The sequence below is a fragment of the Anser brachyrhynchus genome, assembly GCF_964034855.1.
Source record: "Anser brachyrhynchus genome assembly, chromosome: 1".
In the NCBI taxonomy this organism is placed as follows: Eukaryota; Metazoa; Chordata; class Aves; order Anseriformes; family Anatidae; genus Anser; species Anser brachyrhynchus.
The window spans coordinates 75707252-75724003 of NC_137694.1; the positions used below are offsets into that span (position 1 = coordinate 75707252).

Genomic DNA, 16752 nt, shown 5'->3' on the forward strand with positions numbered 1-16752 from the left:
TGGTGTATGTCAGGCTACAAAAAAGAAGCAAAAGACTAAGTGAAAGAGGCCAAAGTCAGGCCAAAGTCAGGCTTTGAGGAAAAGCAGCATCACTTCCACACGAGTATATTCTTCATTTCAGCTTGGATCACAAATAGGAACACACTACAGTCAGCAACCAGTGAAATGACCGATTTCAGCCTATGGTGCTTGCAAGTAAATGAAAAAAGTGACCCTCGCTAGGGACTTGAGCTACCAGAATCCACATTAGTTCAAACTCCCCATTTAAGTATTTAGAGAATGAGCCTGGGATCTGAAAGCACAAGTACTTTATGTTTAAATTCAATGAGCAGATAGAATTATGTGCAGACTAACAGCTGTGCATAAAAATAACATTTTATTAACCTGATTTCATCACATCTTCCAATAACCTGTACCAACTCAAAAAAATCTGTCCTTATCTTACTAGAATTGTATTGTTGTACAAAGAGAAATAAGCACATAACTACCTCAACTGTATTCAAAAGTACATAAAAATTTCACCTCTTTATTCATCATAAATATTTTCAAATGACACTTTTTGTTCTACGACTTCTTTAAACCAGAAAATTTTGCAAACATTAAAGGGAAAATCTAAAAATGAATTGAGACATACAATATTGATCACTGACTGCAAATGACTGTTACATTTTTTTAATTATTCTTATTAATATTTTTAGGAAAATGCAGTAAGAATCCAAACCAGTGGTTTAACTCTGGAAGGTTATATAGATCTTGTTATATAAGTATTATGCTCCTTCAATAACAACATCTACACTATTTTCAAACTAATCAAGAATAAAAAATAAACCATGTTGTAAAGAGTCTGTGCAATATTAAGTCATGTATTTACTTATTTCTCTGGTGCTAGCCACAGTACTTCTTATTTTATTTATAATTGATTTTTACCTTAATGGTCAAAAACATAGAAAAGGGAAAATACATTTCACAATGGCAAAAATTGCAATTCTTATTTTACAGTTGTACAATTCGATTGATTTTTAGAAAATGCTCGTTTATTCACTTTAAATGCTTGTTTATTCACTTTGCTTTATGATATAGTCCCAAATTCATTTTCTGTGAAGAAACAGAACAGTTTATTCCAATAAAGCCAAACAACAAGTAATTTTGGCCCCACGTCTTTAAAAAACTGTGAATGCAGGAAATGACATGCAAGTTCAGTGCAAAATATCTACAGACCGAAAAACAAAATAAATCCAACAAGTCACTCTAGAAAACTTGTACAAGATCTCACCAAAAATTCATCATTTCTGAAACAATCCATATCTATAAGATATAAAGCTGCTCTGTCAAAGCACAACAAGTCAATGTATGACAAAATTTTGTATTCATTCATGAAAGGGTAGTCATCCAACAGTAGAAGCATGACATCTGGCGGCTACTTCGAAAAGTTATCTTTTGTTCACACTTCTGCCTTTGTAAAATCTGAAACGGGCTGCCTATTGCTCATCTTTACAGTTCAAACAAATGTAAGAGTGCTTATGGCGGTACCTGTGGTCAAGTTTTAATGTTTGTATTAATAAAAGATGCACATATATCAAACATCTTCAAAGGTTTTCCTTTCATTACATGAATTAATTAAAAAAAATCTATGCTTTTATGATATATAAGTCATACACACATTTATCTATACCTTTAATATCAGAAAGAAAAAGATCCACTTTATATATTAATGCTATATTGTTTTAAAGCAACCTATTTAACGCCATGTTCTTGAGTAATCTGCTGTAACTGGTATACAGGTCTTGGAAAAGCTGTTCCTCAGAAGAAGATCATTCTATATAGCGTTTACTTACAGACAGCACTATATTACACACGTATTTTAAAAAGTCACAGACTCAAGACATATGAAATCACCTAATCTCTCCAAAACATAGATACTATAAAAGATTCTACAGAATTTTAACAATGCTATCCTCATTCTGGAACTAAGACAATCTATCCAAAATTCTCTAGTTAGCAAATAATTTGTGATGAGACCAAAGTGCTTTATTACAGTTATAGCATTACTTTTCTTAGGTTCCATGCATTGCCCCTCTAATAATACTTTATGAATAATACAAAGTAGCAAAGATTTTGTTTCTCTTTCCTCATACTCCTATCGTGTTTGTGTACTGGCAGATGATTGAAATTATTTTTCTCACAACTTTTTCTTCCAATTGGTATGATGGTCTAATCCTTGCTCGCAGAATTGTATGCTGCATTTTCACTTTTGACTACAAAAACTGCACTTCTGAAAAAGCAAGGAATCACAAACTGCATCACTTAAGAATTACAAAACCTTATTTTACAACTGTAGTGTGTGCATATTATCATTTTAATGAAATTTAATAGTTATAAATATTTTTAGATTCTGTAAGTAGACTAGGTTCTAGAGAAAGTAACACAGATAATCAATATTCTCTTGTTTGAAACAAAAAATAAATAAAAGTGTTAAATCTAAGAAAAAATATTTCTGTACATTGTACAGTACCTTTTGGTTAAAGCTTCTTAGAAAAAATATAGCTGTGTTTTAAGCATTCCAGTTACAGATAGTTCGGTATTAAAACTTCAAGGTTCCACATCATAAAAAAAAATACTGCATTTTTCCATAGTTGCAGCAGAAACCGTCTCTCTGTGAACAAGGCTTCAGTCTTTAAAAATATATTGATAGTATGTATGAATTCAAATGCAACAATAAAAAAGTCATAATACAGTACTGAGGATGTATGGTTGTTGTGCATTAAGGATTTAAAACTCCTCCTTATTTCAAAAAAAGCTAAACTAGAGAGCCCATTGTATATCACTGAGTTCAGCTGGATCTCCAAGTCCTCCATCAGCCTCCAAGTAATTCATAAGAGCAGTCACAGCAGTGTCATCATTTTCACATATTGCGAAGTCCAGCTGAGAATTACCACCTATAAAATTGTTAAAATATTTATGTATGCAGTATAAAGCATGAATAATATGGTAACTTTCAAAACAGATTTGTTTTTAAATGACACTTCTTTTTTTAAAAGATGAGGGAAATATTTACATGCAAATGTTAAAAAATAAAAAAGTAAAAATGATAGAAATAAGGGCTATTTGCAGACCAGTCAACTGCTAGCTAATAAACCTTGTATCCATGCAGTGAAGTTCATGCCTCCAAACTAGAAAGCTGCTTCCTAGTTATTGTCACCTTAGTGGGGAACACAACGATATGCCCAAATTTTCATCTGATGTACTATGCCGGATGAACTCCTGAAACCTCATGAGTTACTATGTGTTAGCTCCAGAAATCAACTCTGTACCCTTGCCTTTAACAAATGTAAGAAAGTTTTAGCTGAAGTATCAGTGAAAAATGTTTCCTTGCCTATCTTGAAAAAAAGTTTTTACAAATTCTTTTTTGAGGATCCTAGCTCAACTGGAAGACAGCTATAGGTTATAAATTAAGCTCTAGTAACTGATCATAAAAGAGGGAGATGGAAAAACTTCTAAGAGCAGAGGTACAGGATAAGCATAAACATGACTTTAACAGCACTTTGCCTTTAATGTTAAAATTAATACAACAGCATTCTCCTCTTCCAGAGCCAAGGAATCCTATATCCAAACTTCTGGCTTACTGCATTCTTGAAGGAGGGGAAGAAAAAGTTCTGAAACATTTTTGTCAGCTGTTTTTATGTGACTCTTCACAGTTTGTAGTTAAGAAAGACATAAAGTACAATAAGAACAGTAGTTCACAAGTTACAACCAAATCCTTTATATTGCACTACAATACTTATCCTTACCTATCTCTTTCTTCTGCAGAAAAAAACTCTGAGTACCTAATTAAAATGGTGGAATGCAAGAACATAATGGTAAACTTGTATTGCAGGATGTTATTTTTGTCATGAGAATGAACAACTGATTTTGCTGTTCATATTCCAGTGACAACACATCTCTTTTAAGAGTTCCCTCATCTTAAGACAAATGCTGACAAAACTCTTGAAACTTTACAATTTATCCATGGTTGTATACTGGTGCACTCCAAAAATACAAATTTTATTATAAATGTCTTTCCCTCAGTCCCCAAATACCCATAAGAGAAATAAATCTTACTGAGGAGAGGTTCATTACTAGGAAATGGAATAGCACCCTGATTTTGTTCCGAATTCTGTAGAACTTCTGCTTCTGAAGGACATAACTGAATCAACTCCTTATTTGGCACCTAAAAGAACAAAATAGTAGAAGGACAGAATTAAATTCTAAACTTAGTCACAATTATTACATTACTGGAACATTATAAATTGCCGTAAAAGCATTAAGAACTAGATAAGAGTTAATGAAAAATGTGTATCAAAGAAGATCTACTGTGTTTTATTATTATTTTTTTAAAGTTCACATAGCACTGGACTTTGCTTAAATAAAAGGTGATACTTACACATCTGTCAAGACTATTTCACTGTGATGACATCTGCACTACTAAGTGTCTAATTCAGTATTCAGCAAATAAATCCAGCACAACAAAATGTGCTGGTACACGCTCTCCACATATAGTAACATAAACTACAAATTCCTATTGACATCATCTACAGTAGTTAATAGCAACACATTCTTGTTAAATGATAAAAATCCTCATACCTCCTATGTTAGAGATGCATTAAACTATAGGAATTATGAAATTGTATCTCTTCTATTATTATTTTGCATCTTGTTACAATCACGATAAAAATCTAAGTAGTTTTAAATTACCTTTTGCACTTGTGAAAACTAGGCTAGCAACAACAGAGATAGAAGTCATCCTACTGCAGACATACCAGCAAAATATATAAAGTAGAGGAAAAAATGTTTGAGAGAAAGCAAGAACCGATATTTTATTTAGGTTGTCAAACTGAAGTCAAGCAGGTAGAAACACTTTTACACTGAGATGGCTGCTTAGCAACAGTTTTAATGCAATACCAAGTTCAGAAGAATCCTTACCACCTGAATCACACTCATCTTATTTAGCATATTGTATAGCTTCAGCAAAGAACCTAATAACTGAGTAGAGACTGCAGTTCTCTCAGCCTCAGGGAATGTCCTCTTAAGGCTGGAACTGATGTCCCAGTAAATTAGGTTGGAACTTCTGCTGCTGTCATGTCTTAAAAAGACTTTCATAGCTGCCAGGTAGTTGGCAATACCTTACACATTCTCTCACACAAACGCCAGCCAGAGTAATATGGCTCAAACATAGGCTTTGTTTGGACAAACAAAAGACATGAGGTTGTTAGGACATGAGCTATCTGCTGGTAACCTTTTATTTATTTATTTATTTATTTTTACAGGCAGGGATATACTCACATTGCTGCAGTTTACAGTTAAAGCTGGAGAAGGTGACTTTCTCAAGAGATGTGATGGACTTAACTCCCCAGGTGGTGAAGAATGCAACCTAAAATTGTATATGTATAATTGATTTACCAAGTCACATTGATCATGAAAAACAGCCTGTTGCAGAACCCAACAGATCTCCCCAGTGATGAAGTATGAGCCAGCTAATCTGAGATAAAGTTGGCTTAAATTCTCCTGAAGATTCTAAGTTCTCTTGCTCTTCTATCGATAACGCAAAGAACAGAAGAGATCAGTAAAGCCCATAGGTCATTATTACTTGAGCACACTTATTTTTCTCTTCAATCAGCAGCAGTGACAGAGCAGAGAGTCAAATGTTTCAGAATTAGGCACACTGGTACAAATAGGTGCATTTGAAGTACATACGTAATATGGACAACATCGGGAAGTTCTGCTAAACTAACAATACACCTTTCTAATACTCCCTCTACTATTATTGTAGATACCTGTCTTTTCCTATTTTCATTAAACTCCAACCAAAAATAAAGAACACTTAGTTTGTTACCAAAATTATTTGAGATCCTGCTCATCCTCCCTCACTAAACATGCTGGATATGAAACTAACAGTGAAAATGTCATACCAGGGCCCTTTGGACAGCTTACTCACATTTCCCCCCCTCTCTTCCTGACTCGCAAAGGACAAGACTATGGAAGTGGAGCACTCTGGATACTTCAGTTTCCACCACTTCCTCAGATCCAAAATGTGGTACGGCAGGAAAGACAGGATATGGATGAATCAACAGCCTTAAGTAAGTCTAGTTACTTGCACAGAATATTTATTAGTTCCCTACATTCCAATGTCCAACGTACAATTTGGCAAGCAGTACTGTCATCTCTAAAAGCTGGGACAAATTCCAGACCGAATAGATTTTAGTACTGCTGTAACTGAAATGATCATTCCTCACATGTTAAACTGATTCAGATATGCTCATTAGTAGAAGTGTGGCCATAGCCCTGAATTTTTTGTTAAAATTTACTGATGCCTGATGCACAGCTTGAAAGTCATCTGTCTTACTGATATTAAAAAATGAGAGGAAATTCAGGAAATATTAAATACAGGCATTCTATTGGATTGTGTCTAAACACAGAAGTATTTGATGAAAAAGTGCTGGTGTTAACTTTTGTTGGCCACTCTTTTGTCTAATTTTCACTGCCTCAGCATGTGGAAGATAGTAACCTGAACTCATATAAGAAAAAATGAAGAAATAGCATGAAGTTCTACTCTCCAGCTGGAAAAAAAATATAGCACTATTTTTCTGCAACTATTTTGGGAAATTGAACTACATCTGGCTTCAAGCAATTACGTTCAGACATCTACAGAAACACTCAGTACTTACTGATGACCCTTCAACGACCATTTGTATGTGTGAAAGCCTTTTCCTCTTACAGACTTTAAAAACTAGTTCCTCCCTATCCCACTCCAAGATACAGGACTGCAGGATAAATGCAGTGCCAAAGATCCCAGTCACACAGTGCAACTGCTCCTTTCCACAGTTGGCTTCTTTTCATAACTGTTCAGCGTAGGTTTATTTGCAATTTCCAGTGTCCATGGACAACTAAGATCACTGAAATAGACATGCCTGCTTGAGATTACAAGGGTTCCAAGCACTGCAGTTGATTGAGCTGGCAAGCAAAATATTTTTGCTCTCAGAATATTCTCACATTCTGTCTATTATAGAATCATAAAATATCCCGAGTTGGAAGGGACCCACAAGGATCATGAAGTCCAGCTCCTGCCTCCACACAGGTCTACCCAAAAATTCAGACCATGTGACTAAGTGCACACTCCAAATGCTTCTTAAACTCTGACAGGCTTGGTGCAGTGACTGCTTCTCTGGGGAGCCTGTTCCAGCGCACGACAACCCTCTCAGTGAAGAACCTCTTCCTGATATCCAGCCTGAACCTCCCCAGTCACAGCTTGACACCATTCCCGCGGGTCCTATTGCTGGTCACTAAAGAGAATAGATCGGTGCCTGCCCCTCCACCCCCCCTCATGAAGAAGCTGTAGACCGTGATGAGGTTTCCCCTCAGCCTCCTCCTTTCCAGGCTGAACAGGCCCAGTGACCTCAGCCGCTCCTCATATGTCTTCCCCTCTAGGTCCTTCACCATCTTCGTCACCCTCCTCTGGACACTCTCCAACAGTTTTACATCCTTTTTGTACTGTGGTGCCCAGAACTGCACACAGTACTCGAGGTGAGGCCGCACCGGTGCAGAGTAGAGCCGAACAATCCCTTCCCTCGACTGACTAGCGATGCCGTGCTTGATGCACCCCAGGATACGGTTGGCCCTCCTGGCTGCCAGGGTACACTGTTGGCTCATATTCAGTTTGCTGTCAACCACAACCCCCAGATCCCTCTCTCCGGGGCTGCTCTCCAGCGTCTCATCACTGAGTCTGTACGTATACGTACAGCTATACGTACAGTACGTATATGTACTGGCTATAGCCAGGGTTGCCCTGTCCCAGGTGCAGGACCCAGCACTTGCTCATTAAACTTCATGTGGCTGGTGATTGCCCAGCTCTCTAATTTGTCCAGATCTCTCTGCAAGGCCTTTCCACCCTCAACAGAGCCAACAACTCCTCCAAGTTTAGTGTCATCAGCAAATTTGCTCAAAACACCTCCTAGTCCTACATCCAAATAGTTTATAAAAACATTGAAGAGGACTGGCCCTAAAATGGAACCTTGGGGGACCCCACTAGCGACCGTCCGCCAGCCTGATGCGGCCCCGTTTACTATAACCCTTTAAGCCCTGCCTATCAGCCAATTGCTCACCCATCGTATGATGTTTTTGTTTAGCTGTATGCTGGACATTTTGTCCAGTAGGATCCTATGGGAAACTGTGTCAAAAGCTTTACTGAAATCCAAAGAGATCACATCAGCTGTTTTCCCTTCATGGGAAATCTTATCACCTTCATGGGTGATCTTATCATAAAAGGAAATCAAGTTAGTCAAACAGGACCTATCCCTTGTGAACCCATGTTGGCTGGGACCAATGACTGCATTGTCCCCCAGGTGCACTTCAATAACTTCAAGGATAATCTTCTCCATAATTTTACCAGGCACTGACATGAGACTGACAGGTCTGTAATTGCCAGGGTCTTCTTTCTTGCCCTTCTTGGAAATTGGCACAACATTTGCCAGCTTGCAGTTTGCTGGGACCTCTCCAGATTCCCAAGACTGTTGAAAAATAACTGAGAGAGGTCCTGCAATGACATCAGCCAGCTCTCTAAGCACCCTGGGATGAATCCCATCCAGACCCATGGACTTGCATGGATCCAGGTGGAGCAGCAAATCCCGCACACGTTCAGGGTAGGTTGGGAGTTTATCATTTCCACCATCACGGTCCTCCAGCTCAGGGCACCTGGGGTCCTGAAGCCTATCATCAGGGTTGAAGATGGAGGCAAAGAAGGTATTAAACATCTCTGCTTTGCCTATGTCCTTGTCTGTGAGGTGATCTTCTCCATCAAGTAGCGGACCTATGATTTCTTTGGTCCTCCTTTTTCTGTTCACATATCTAAAAAAAAAAACTTTTTATTGTCTCCCACAGACCTGGCCAGCTTCAACTCTAATTGGGCTTTGGTCATACAGATTTTCTCCCTACAAACACGAACAGCGCCCCTGTATTCCTTCCACATTGTCTGACACTGCTTCCAGCAGTCGTACACCTTCTTTTTCTGCCTAAGCTCCAGCAGAAGATCTCTGGCCAGCCAGGATGGCCTTCTGTCCCACCTGCTTGACTTCCGATATTTTGGAACTGCCTGATCCTGTGCTTTTAGGAGGCAGTGCTTAAAGACTGACCAGCACTGGTGGACGTCAACACTTTGAAAAGCAGTTTCCCAGGGGACCTTGCTAAATAGTTTCCTGAGCAGCCTGAAGTCTGCTTTCCCCATATCCAGGGCTGGAGTTTTGGTGGCAGTTTTCCTTCTGTCACCAAAAATTTTAAACTCAACCGCTTCATGGTCACTATGACCAAGATGGCCACCAATTACCATGTCCCCCACAAGACCCTCTCTGTTCTCCAGCAACAGATCTAGGAGGGCACCTTTCCTAGTTGGCTCCCTTAGCACCTGCACCAAGAAGTTATCATCGAGGTGCTTTAGGAACCTCCTGGACCTGCTCGTGTTGGCCATGTGGTAATCCCAGTTGATATCTGGCAAGTTGAAGTCCCCCATAAGGACAAGGGCAGTTGATCTCGAGGTATCTCTAAGTTCCTCAAAAAATAATTCATCGGCAGTGTCATCCTGGCCAGGTGGTCTGTAATAGATTCCCACAACGACATCCCCTTTATTTGTTCGTTCCTTAATCCTTACCCAGAGGCTCTCAACTTTGCCATCGCCAACTTCAAGTTCCACACAGTCCAGCCCCTCCTTCATGTGCATCGCCACCCCCCCACCTTGTCTGCCCTGCCTGTCCCTCCTGAGGAGCCTGTAACCACCTATTGCGACACACCAGTCACAGGACTCATCCCACCAGGTTTCGCTTATGCCGATGATGTCATAGCTGTGGGAACAGGCCAAGACTTCTAGCTCCTCCATTTTATTCCTCATACTGCGTGCGTTTGTGTAGTATCACTTCAAATACTCCTCATTGCACACAGCACCTTGTGGAACAGACCGAAGGACCTCACTAGCACACAGTCCCTCTGATTCTAGTGCGCCATCCTTTAGCTTATCACCGGCAGGCCTGGTTTTATCCTTTTCCCCCTTCGACTCTAGTTTAAAGCCCTATCTATCAGCTCCACTAACTCCTGGGCAAAAATCCTTTTCCCCCCTCTGAGAGAGGCGCATCCCATCTGGTGCCAGCAGCCGCGATGTCATGTAGACCTTCCCATGACCAACAAACTCAAAGTTCTGCCGATTGCACCAGTCTCAAAGCCAATTGTTAATAAGACAAGTCTGCTTGTCAACACTGATCCCAATGAGATTACTAGTTTATTAGTTTATTAGATTATAAATAATGAGATTAATTAGATTATTAATTAGAGGTTAATTAGATTAGAGGTTAATTAGATTATTGATAATGAGATTATTAGTTGAGAAGTAGTATGGTTGTTCCCAAGGAAAACAATATAACACTATTTCCTGTTCTAACCAGTGTTCAAGATGTGCATGTAAATGAGAAAAACAAAGGTCAATCAATGACTTGAAGAATAAGACTATCTAATACAACTTCGTAAGGCATGTGGTTGTTGCTGCCAGTACTTTCAAAAATATTTTTCTAAGAAGTTATTTGAACCTAGAACTTGCACAGTTTGTTTTAATTTCTCGTAGCAGTTGCACTTTTCAAATGAGAAGCAAGTCTGGCCTAACACTGTGACTAGATCTTGATGAAAAGATGTTTTGATAAGTCAGACAAAGAGGGGTAAATGTCCTGTTGCATTAAACTGCTGTTCCATTAAGGAGTCAAGCCGTACTTTACTTACATGATGAAACAAGACATCTACAAAATGAATCTTTGATAGATAGGGAGATTAGCATCATTAAGAGCTTCAAGCTTATGATAGGCAGACAGAATGACAGAAAATTATAGCAGTGTTAATATATAACTTTTTGATAAATAAACTCAATTTCTGTAAGGTCTGTAGGGGACTAGGAACAGTTGTTCTTCTTTTGGGATGAGGAAGGATGTGAAGTAATAAATATTCCCCTGAAACATCCCTAAAGAGGCCTTAATTCGTATGTGCCTCAACTCCACAGCAGAATTCCATTTAAATATCCATAAAAAAAGAAAAACCTCTTACAAAAATAACCTCCTCCGAACTGGGGAGATTAATTTAATATCACACTCTTCTCCAAATTCCACAATTCTTTCTGTTATGATGAATTCTTCTGTTTTCTAAGATGAAAATTTTGCTCCCTTACGACCTGCTGAACTCTAAGAACTGTCACAGAAGAGTAGCGAGTTGGCTTGATCTTCATAAAAAGCTCACAAAATTTTCCTCTGCTGCTTAGGAAGATACTGCACCTGAAATTGTGTTCCTGTAGCATTATGAAGAGTATTGCTTATGGTTCTTAAAATCACAGATACCAAAACTTTCAAGGGGTAGCTTCAAAGAAAACTCACAGGAATGCATTCATTCTTTCCTCATCCAGCAATTTGTTTTTCATCCGCTTAATAAACTGGTTTTCTTAAGCTGATGACATGTATGATCACATACCTTTCAGCAAATGTCAAGTGATCTCAATCAAGAACGTAACATTGACCTGACAATCTCCTAGAAGGGGTATCAAGTTAAGCTCTTGTCTCATGCCTGGGTGTTCATCATCAGAGATGAGAACTTCCACCAGCTTACTCTGGTCTTCAGAAAAGTTGATAAAAATAACACTTTCCATTTATAGGTGGTATTGATGAGAGAACATTAAAAATGGTATTACCAAAGTGTAACATCCCAATTTTGTTGCTTTTGTTGCCAGTGCTTTTCCTCTTCCTTTACAGATAATCCCAGCAACCTGTCAACATGCTGGAGGTGGATTTTTTATTTTTTTATTTTTAAATAGCAGTCCTTTCCTCCTATCACTACGGAATCATTTTTTCCTTTCTTCCTTTCATTCAAAAGGAATGAGTCCCTGTTCAATTTGACTATTCTAATAAAGGGATATGACTTCATTGTCGGAAAGTGACTCCAAAATACGGGAAACAGAGTAAGAAACATCTACCACCATGACTCACCATTCTTAGGCTCTGGCCATGGTTTTTATTGTGTTCTGATGAAGAGACAGCTGAGAAGACAACCATGTTATGTGGAGATAATCTGTAATCCTGGAATTCAGCATGGATTTATGAAGAGGAAATCATGCTTAACCAATATGATAACCTTTTACAATAAAGTGACTAGCTTGGTGGACTGAGGCATTTAGTAGTGGATGCTACTTTGATATTGATAAATTTTTTGACATTGCCTCTCATAATATCCTCACAGATGAGCTGAGGAGTCAGACATCTGCTAATGAAATAACAGAAGCTGACTATGCTATGGCATATTAAACTATTCCTTACACATCTACCATTGTTTCCAAAATTGGTGTATCTCCTACTGGACGATTTAATATTACTATGGTCCTTCAGGTACTGTTGCAAAAGCGTCACTGGAAAGAATTACAAGGATCCTTGGAACACACTGCTCTGTAGACATGAACAATTCGTTTGCATTTCTTTACTTGAAACTGGAAGTTAAAGATTTAAAGTCTAAGAGATCGCTTCATTAGCCAAAGCTAAGTCAGATGACTTGTCCTGTCCTGTGAGATGATAGTACCGTATGCTATGTTTGATCTTAAAAGTGGTTGGAGCTTCTGACGAAGCCTTGACTCCCAAAGGAGTTGTAATAAAAAACAGACTTTTTCTGTGCTTGTGAATCCCCAAATCCTGGAATTAGCCTCAGAGACTTTTTAAAAATGTTCTTAAACAACAAATGCTGATATGGTGCAAACTGAAATAGAGTAATAACCTCTCTATAAGCAAGTCAGGCACCACTGTGGATGCCCAATACAAAAAACACAGAAGGACATCTTCACATTAAAATTATGTTTCTTCCTTTGTAATTCACTGGCTATGCTACAAATCTACTAAAACTAGTTAATTTTAAAAGGGTCAGTCTTTAACAGCATAAATGTTGCATGGATTCCCATTTGGAATGATGCAGTCATGCTTTTTTAAATGTACAGCTGGGTACTGGGGAGCTACTGAGCTATCACTTTAGCCGACCTGCAGGACAATTAGGAAAGGGACAAGACAGGCTATGAAAGCACTCCACTGGTTACTGTTTCAAAGAAGTCTCTGCTGGCACACCATTGGAAAAATATAAATGCTACTCACAGACAACTAATTTTCCATTCCCTAATGGAGTATCTACTCATTTCAATCTCAAGTGAAAAAGCATCATAGTAATACTTTTGAAGTCATAGTTATATAATTCTTCCATTAACAAAGGAAATTGCATGCCCAAAACAAAACTATTTATCAAGGCCAGTGATGTGTACTGCCATGCGTGAGACCTACATTAGGTTATAATTGGTACCTCATAATACCATTGCTGAATAAAAAAATAATTTAATACATATATTAAAAATGAAACTTGAACAGTCCCCACATAATCACATATGCCTCTTCTCCATCTTTAATTAAAATCCTAACATATGATGTTAAGTGCTTATTACCTTTGCAATTCTAATATTTCATTTGCAATTTCGGTTCCTATACTGCCAGCACCAAGAACCGTTCCAGAGGACATTCCAGGTACACTCACTAAAGATTGTTTAACAGCATCTACAGTTAAAAAATAAAATAAATTAGAATAAAATCTAAAGTTTGTAGACGTTTTATTACATAGCATGGAACAATCACCTCGAGGATTCACTTTAAAGCAGTTTTTGTTCCCTTTTTTCAGAAATGAAATTCCTTAAAATACTAACCTCCTGGGGGATGTTACAAGTCTTATTTGAAATATAAAGATAACTGAATAATATAAATGTCAATACTGCTGAACTTCAGAAATGAAGTTACTAGCTTTAATTATTACCATTTCTCGTCTCAGTCAATGCAAAAAGCATAAGGAAAAAAAGTTGGATTTTCACAAACATGCTGTTAAAGAAAACTTTCTAGTAAGGTAAAAGAAAACCTCAGAGATCAGAGTATGTGCATAGCACAGAACTGTTAACAAAATATTCATCACCCTTTATTATGTAAGTAAAGTCATTGCAATTGTATTTCTGCAGAAAACTGGAGAAAAGAAAAAAAACAAACAAGAAAAGACCGTGACAGAAACATGATATTCTATCAAAAAAACCTAGCTATAGTAGAAATTTCTAGTGGGAAAAGAGATGCTGCAAGCCCTTCTCATCACATTCATCTGAACTACATGAATTAGGATGCTGCAAGTAGCTAGATAGCTAGAAATTGTCACTAGAAATACTTTAAAAAAAATCTCCCTTGCAAAACAGCTTAGCCTTAAAAAAAATCCTGGATTCAATAAACCTAAAACATTAATGATCCATCAGAAGATACACCTATGGTAACTGTAAGAAGAGACACTTGCCTTCTGCAGGCTGGGAAGCATAGGGTACCTGTTCTTCAGCAGACTCATTGTGACCTCTGAGATTTAAATAAAAAAGAAAACACAAAAATCAGCAACATTTTCAATGGCAAAATCCAGTGTATTTGTGTTTGATTTCAATCAATACTTTACATAGGAAAACTAATATCCTCAAGCTAGTGATAAAATGAGATATTCCTTACATGTTTCAATGTTCAACCTTTATACTACTTGATAGTTATGAGGCACTGAGAGAAATACTCATTTCCACTTATTCCCCAAATAAAAAAGAACAGTCAATTTATTTGTCTGTTCTGTGCCAAGAGAACAAGGCTGCTCGTTTTACTCCTAGGTCGGAGAGCAGTTAAGAATAAACAACTGCTACTAGGACAGGCCAGTGGCTACTGTCTGCCTACAGCTGCTGCCTACTTTCCCCTCCTCCAGACAGCTTCGGATGTCTTGATCTCCAAGGCAGGCAGAAGTGGCCTTTGGCTGTTGGGCAGCACATGCTGCTTTAACTTCGCTTCACTGTCTTTTTGAGGAAAAAAGACAGACAAAATAGGCGGACAATGTTGACTTAAGACATGAACTAATTACAAAATGGGTAAAAGGCTCCCTTGACAACTTGGTCTAACAGAAATAGAATCACTGTCTTCCCCCTCTCAAAAACCCAGTAATTGGCAAAGAACCTCGGTATCTATTGAACAATCCAAATACAACTCCATTGCAAGGCTCAGTGAACAAAAAAGTAACAGAAGAAGAACTAATCACACACTCCAACAGTTCATTTACTGTCTCATAGGCTCTTCCCTTGCAATCAATTTGGACAGTATCTTCTTGTCCTGCCTTGCATTTCTACTATCTATCAGTTATGCTTCTCCATATTCTGACACATGGCAGGTAGGGCAGCACTTAAAATTAGCCCCACCAACACATGTAGTCTTACAAAGCTCAGGAAGAAAAGTAGAAGTAACTTCACACCTCCATTTTTTCATATCTATTATCTTTAAAGATCTTTCCTCTCTTCCTTTAATAAACTCTTTCCTGTTTTTCCACTAGTAAATCGCACATTTTTCATAGTTAAATCCACGACCTAAGCCTGAAATCAAAATCAACTGGTAAATGCAAAATGTTTTTCCAGATTACTCAAACTCTTCGTGCACTGCTGATATTTTCTAGTCTTGTTCTGCTTCTTGAACAGGTTGCTTTCTATCAATGCTAGCTGCAAATAAGACAAAAATTAACATAGGGAATTCATATAACAAATTACTTACAATACTACAGTGTTGTTTGATACAATGTACTCCAGTTCTTTGGTCCATGGATTCATGAAACTAAACCACTGACTCTTTAAAGTAACAAATGTCCCATCTTTTGCTCTAAATTTGTAGGAATTTGTAAATACTTTTTCTTTATTCTGCAACACTAAATAAGAAAGGAGAATTATGATCACTAATACTCTGGAGGACAGAGTTAAGCTAAAAAAAATGGTCTGTGATATCATAAAGCTGAAATGTTTTTGACAATCAGAAATACAAATCAAATGCCATAAAATTGACAGGACAGACACCTTACTGAAATCAAACTACATTTTTAACAATGCTATTCATCTTAAACATGAGCCCATGTACTAAGTTTCTGCAAACCACTAGCAGGGAGACTTGGTGAACTTTAATAACTGGTGTCTTTATTTAACTGATTAGTCACATTTGCTCTCCAGGACTTATTCCTCTTTCTAACAAAGAAGAATTGAAGCGGAAGGTTGAAAGAAGCATTAATGTTATTCCCTTGCAATTAAAGCACTGCACCAAGATCCAAGACAACAGAAGTTTCTCCCTGTTTTTCTTACACACTTTATGTGGGCATGTCTTCATGTAGATGTAGAAAGGGACAATGCTAAGATTGTTTAACTTTATTAATTCCCAGCTTCTGATTTTTTGATTTGTACTGTTTTCACATAGCAATTACATGTAGTCGTACACAGCCTGGGAGGACCAATCATTTTGTACCTTCTTTATGTTTTTCAGCTAGATGATTGTGATCATCTTGATGGCAGTACTCGTAACAAGAAGTTCCTAGAAGCTCTTGTGGCAGATACCCTAAAATTGCTGTTGCACTGTTAGAAATAAAAACATGATTTGCAGTACATTCAAACAATTGCAAAGCTTGGTTTCTTCAGTATCAGATAAAGCAGAAAATGAATATTTAAAGAAATAGATGCTCGTGTTCATGTTTGGGAAAAGATACAGCACTAGAATAGCTCTAAACCAACAGGAAATATTAACTGCAGTTTACCTTGGATCTGTTTGCAATGAATAATACAGGATACCAAGATTTTGCAATGAATGGCAATAGAAAGAC

General features: G+C 37.7%; 1 protein-coding gene across 6 annotated transcripts in view; it reads right to left on the minus strand.

The window, feature by feature from the left end:
• Positions 1-357: 357 nt before the first annotated feature.
• BMAL2 (basic helix-loop-helix ARNT like 2) overlaps positions 358-16752 on the minus strand; it is a 41294-nt gene continuing 24899 nt past the window's right edge. For 5 of the 6 annotated variants that reach the window (XM_080582260.1, XM_080582262.1, XM_080582258.1 and 2 more), the window contains 7 exons: positions 16401-16507; positions 15666-15816; positions 14395-14450; positions 13517-13625; positions 5320-5407; positions 4099-4207; positions 358-2936 (listed from right to left, as the gene is read on the minus strand). In XM_080582260.1, coding sequence (XP_080438386.1) covers positions 2803-2936; positions 4099-4207; positions 5320-5407; positions 13517-13625; positions 14395-14450; positions 15666-15816; positions 16401-16507 — 754 coding nt within the window. In that variant the 3' untranslated portion in view covers positions 358-2802. The remainder of the gene's footprint in view (positions 2937-4098; positions 4208-5319; positions 5408-13516; positions 13626-14394; positions 14451-15665; positions 15817-16400; positions 16508-16752) is intronic. The other variant, XM_080582259.1, reaches the window with a different exon arrangement.